The 5,259-nt window shown below is 38.2% G+C and overlaps 1 protein-coding gene across 1 annotated transcript in view; it reads left to right on the forward strand.

Annotated features, from left to right (window-relative positions):
* Window positions 1-4,951, forward strand: part of Ttc37 (tetratricopeptide repeat domain 37) — a 115,092-nt gene extending 110,141 nt beyond the window's left edge. Inside the window, exons 44-46 of the mRNA XM_028760086.1 lie at window positions 505-628; window positions 2,646-2,740; window positions 3,452-4,951. Coding sequence (XP_028615919.1) covers window positions 505-628; window positions 2,646-2,720 — 199 coding nt within the window. The 3' untranslated portion in view covers window positions 2,721-2,740; window positions 3,452-4,951. The remainder of the gene's footprint in view (window positions 1-504; window positions 629-2,645; window positions 2,741-3,451) is intronic.
* The last annotated feature ends 308 nt before the right edge of the window (window positions 4,952-5,259 follow it).

The following is a 5,259-nucleotide window of genomic DNA, read 5'->3' on the forward strand; positions in this document are numbered from 1 at the left end:
TGGTCCTGGACCTGTGGCCTCCTACCTTCTCTCCTTAGATCTGAGCCGCAGGCATGGTCCTGGACCTGTGGCCTTCTACCTTCTCTCCTCTTTAGATCTGACCTTCAGGTATGGTCCTGGCTGATTTTTCTGCAAAATTTTTTGTCAAAAAGATCACAGTTGAACACCCAGAGACGTTTGTATAATTTGGAGTCTTCTGACTGTATTTTGAATGAACTTCAATTTGCATGTCTGCAGTAGGAATAAAAGCAGCAATAAGATTGTGATATTAAGTATGACTAAATGTGATACTAAGTATGACTAAATACCATAGTGCTTTGTGCAGAGTCATAGTAAACATTTAATAAATAATAGCTGTTACTGTTCTTATCAGAGTAAACATCATAAAGTAATCAGTTAAGATATTTAAACAAATGAGAAAGGTAATGTGTGTATGAGACTAGTACATAAAATCTGCCGTAATAATTTAAACGCGTGAAGTAATTGTACATGTCTTTCTTCTAGAGAGACACGGCGGCTTTTGGAGAGAGTAGTGTACCAGACTGGATACCCCAGCTCAATTGTATCAACTGCTCGTTGGTACCTCTTAAGACACCTCTATGCAAAAGATGACCATGAGCTAATTGATGTAAGCTGTTAACTTTACTTCAAATTAGTTATCTTTTCAAACTTACTGTATTATTATTGAAATTTTAAAAGATGAATATCAAGTTTGTTGGCAAAAATACTACAATTAATGTTGCATCGGTAGTACAGAAAGAGTTATTATATACATGGTTTGAAGGTAAAACTGTAGTTAGTGTTTTACATGCATTTGTTTTAAAATTCCCGTTTTGAAAGTTGAAATTTTTTGGCATGAAAAACTAAGATATTAAGCTATGTTTAAAACTAGTTCAGTGTAGATTAAACAGGAAGTCATATGAAGTTTTCTTTGAGAATAGCTATCTTGGAGTCCAAAGTCCAAACTAATGTCTAACTCTGATGGCAAAAGGCATTGCTTTAAAACTCTTCTGTCAAGGCCAGTTGTGATCTGTGTTTAAAGACCTGCAGGAGGCGCTAGCGAGCTGCTCTGGGTCTCTGTGAAAGCCTGACTTTGATCCCTGCTACCCGTGGTGCAAGGGAAAGCAGATTCTTGTGGTGGATCCAAAGTCATCCCACCCCACACATGGAGCAGTACATAGACTTCCTTCAGTGTACTTTACAATCATCCCACCCCACACATGGAATAGTAAATAGACTTCCAGCAGTGTACTTTAAAAGTGTTTTGATGTATGACTTTCGTTGTTCTGTTACTGTAAAAATATCATGAAATTGTTAGCCATATTGGAGCATGAAATTTAAGGTAACCTAAATCTGTGTTCCCTTGCATGGCTACTGCTATTTTGCTCTAGAATAAACTTTTTCTTAGTCATTTAAAGAAAATAAATAATTGCATGGTAACCATAGGTGACAAGTTTAGATTTTTTTTTTTTATTTTCTGTGCTAAAATACAGCCAGTGAAAAGTTATCTTCACATACATGTCTATTTATCGGCATAGTTTTATGGGCTTTCTTTTTCTTATTTTATTCAACTTTTTATTGATTCTTTATGAGTTTCACATCATATAATCCAATCCCACACATATCCCTGTCCCTACCCTCCATCCCTGCAACTTTCCTCCCTAAAAAAAGAAAACCCCCCAAAACAAACAAACGAATATCATCATGGAAACTATAGTGTGTCACTGTGTCCCACAGTGTGGAAACTATAGTGTGTCACTGTGTCCCACAGTGTGTAAACTATAGTGTGTCACTGTGTCCCACAGTGTGTAAACTATAGTGTGTCACTGTGTCCCACAGTGTGTAAACTATAGTGTGTCACTGTGTCCCACAGTGTGGACCCTTTCGTCCACAATTCTTCACTTGCAAATTGTTATTGCTATGAGTCTCTGTTCTGGTTCTTGGCCTCTGGCTTCTGCTGTACTATCAATACTGGCCCCTCACATGCTTCAGCATTTCATAGATGAGGTAGATGTTGGGTGGGACAACTCAGAGCCCTGGATCTGGGCCTGCATGGTAGCTGAGCTGGTCAGCCCGCCAGCTCTCCTGTACCCACACCACCAGGGCAAGCTCTCCAACACTGTCCCAGCTAGCTCACCCAGTGCCACTGGCTATACCATTACAAATGCGGTCAGTCGTCTGACCAGAGAGTTCTGTGTCATCAGGCAGAATCTTGAAATTGATTCGCACTATCTTATGAGTTTGTTAGTAGAGCACTTCTTGTAGTGCTTGACAACAGACAAACAGAAAAGTACTGAATAATCAGGTAGAGTTGGTGGAACTAAGACAAGCTTCCTGACAAAACCTGAAACCTAGACCTTAGATCTTACACCATGGCTTTGAACAGGCACTGCTGTTTAGACAGCCCTGCAAAAAGCTGGCATGTGGGGGTCAGGGTTCTGGGTGACAGAGGTGTAAGCAATGCCCTTGATTTTGTGCACAACTGATCATTAGAACAGTTGCGGTATTGTAGTTTTACTAATACACAGTGCTCACATGCTGACTTTAGCTGAGCAGATCATGACAGCAGAAATGAACAGGTGCATCATGTAGTCAGGATTACGCTTTAAAAATGGCATCCCCAACTTGTCTATGATTTCACACAGGTGTTGGTGAGGAATGCTGAGAGTCACGGTGATAAAAGAATGTTGGAACTGAATCAAAAGCTGTCGGCACAGTGATCATGGACTGTGAGACTTAAGTAAGGAACCAAAGAAACCTCTTACAGATGAGGCAGTGAGTCAAGAGTTCTCACCAGAACAGCACATTGCAAAATTATACTTGTATTAGCTGGGTGTGGTTCGGCAACAATTTAATCCCTCTCTTGGGAGGCAGAGGTGGGTAGATGTCTGTGAGTTCCAGGCCAGCCATCTATACACAATGAAATCCCATCTTGAAAAGAATAAGAAATAAAAACAAAGAAATTTAAAGCTACAGTTTTGATCATCCATTGGCTTTCCCTCCTTTTTTATCTAGAGACACTGAAGTTCTTAAGTTAGGGGCGTAACTTTCCAGTAAACCCTCCATCTGCTTTTAACCTGAAAGAAACCTCTGACTTGGTCCATAAGGAAAGTTAATACCCTGATTCTTACTTATTTAACAGTTACTTACAAACCAGTATTTGTTTGTTTCTTTGTTTATGAGACATAGTTTCTCTGTGTAGCCCTGGCTGTCCTTTAATTCCCTCTGTAGACCAGGCTGGCCTTGAATTTAGAGATCCACCTGCCTCTGCTTCCCAAGTGCTGGGATTAAAGGATGCCTCACTATCACCTGGCACAGACTGTTACTTTTTTATATTTGCATGATATAATGGGGTACTTTTTGGAGGTTGCCTCTTACAATAAAACCTTTGTAGCCATTTTACAAATAATATGAAAAAGCAAATTTTCTTTCTTTTCTTTTTAAATCCCAGAATTCTTCAGACCAAGTCTTGGTGAAGTCTACATGTTCTTGTACTCTGTCTTGCCAGTTCCATTTCAGATCCTATTGATGAAGCATAATATGAATGTTTGTAAGACTTTGACTGCTAATGGATATATTTGTAAAGCTCAGAATGCTCAGTTATATGGTTGCATTTAAAAACACATTAATGGAAAAGTTGGGGAAAATAATGCTGATGATATTTTATTACTCACGCAGTTTTTTTTTTGCTCATGATGAAAAGAAATGACTTGAAATAAAACAAAAATCAGTGTCTTATTTTTTCATATTATTAATATGAAACATAGTTTTTAAATTTCAGGTTTTAAAACTTAAAAGCAGAGTTACCTATTTTTTTCAAAGTGTAATTTATATATTTAAATAACCTATATGTCACTCACTTTGGATTGTGATTTTAAATATTCCAGTGGGTATGGTGGTACATGCCTTTAATTATCAGTACTTGGGAGCAGAGGCATGCAAATCTCTAAATTTGAGATTAGCCTGGTTTATGTAGAAAGTTCCAGGCCAGCCAGAATTGCATAGTGAGATCTTGTCTCAATAAATTTTCTTCAGATGTAAACATTTATTGTACAGAGATATGTGGCAGTATAATTAATTTTGTATGTGTTTTTTTTCTCAGCCAGCAGGCTCATTGTATTATTTTGTGAAATCCTATGAATTGGTAATATTCTTTAATTAAATTGTATGTCAGAGGTTATTCTCTTAGACAGAACTGTAACCTGGATTTTTCCATTTGTGGTGAAACATTATAATCACTGACAGTTATTCAATCAGAAACCTTAGGGTAGGAGGGCTCAGAACTCAGCATTCTGATGGAGCCTGAGGAGGTCTAACACTTGCACAGACCTGAACACAAAGGCTTTTCTGGATGTTTCTCCCTGATCCTCCTGGTAAGCTGATCCAGCGTGTGCAGCCTGACCCCAAGGCAGCTATGTGTGCGCCAGAGAAGGCACTGTGCAGCTCAGTGCCCACGTCCTTCTGTCTTCTCCTGGCTAGGCTGCTGCCATCTGCCTGTATTAGACATGGCCCCTGCCATCCACCTGCTTTCTGGGGGTGTCATCTGATTCACAAGGTTATTTCCTTCCCCATTTAGATTATGTGGCCTGTTTTTGGTTTAGAGAATGTATTCACTTAAGATTTGTATACTGAAATCACTCACAGTGTGTTTAGCCTTTGCTCCAGCCCAAATTCAAGCAATGACCTTTGGATTCTTTTGCCAATTCTGGCTTTCAGGACCCTGAGTTTTCTGCAAATCAGGGTAGTAAAAAAAATGTCTTTAATATTCATTCCGTTGATTCTTGTTTGCATTTAGAATGCACACATGTAGGTTATTTTATACCAAACTTGGCGTCCTTTACCTTCTCCTTTAATATTGGTGATAAACAACGTTCTTAAAGCAAGGCACTTTGAAACACATCAACGTTATAAAGCTGTGGAAAAATGAATTAAAGCTAATTTCAAGGACTAATATTCAGTATTTCATTGTTATTCCTACATTTGATTTTAGAATCATAATGTATTTTCTGTTACTGCTTTTCTTTAAGCATTTAACTGCGGTTGATTAAATACTTACACCATTGTTTACATTGTCACATCGTATAGAACCCCTTTCTAGTGTAAAATAGCCATAAAAGGCCACTCATGGTTTCGAGCTATCATGTGGTATAGTTTTTTTGTGTGGTAATATTTAACTTTCTTTTGTTGATTAGAGAGTTTTAAAAAAATAACTTTATTGGTTCTTCATGAATTTCATATCATGTACCCCAGTCCCACATA

Source organism: Grammomys surdaster, unplaced genomic scaffold (genome assembly GCF_004785775.1).
Source record: "Grammomys surdaster isolate TR1022 unplaced genomic scaffold, NIH_TR_1.0 126391, whole genome shotgun sequence".
NCBI classification, from domain to species: Eukaryota; Metazoa; Chordata; class Mammalia; order Rodentia; family Muridae; genus Grammomys; species Grammomys surdaster.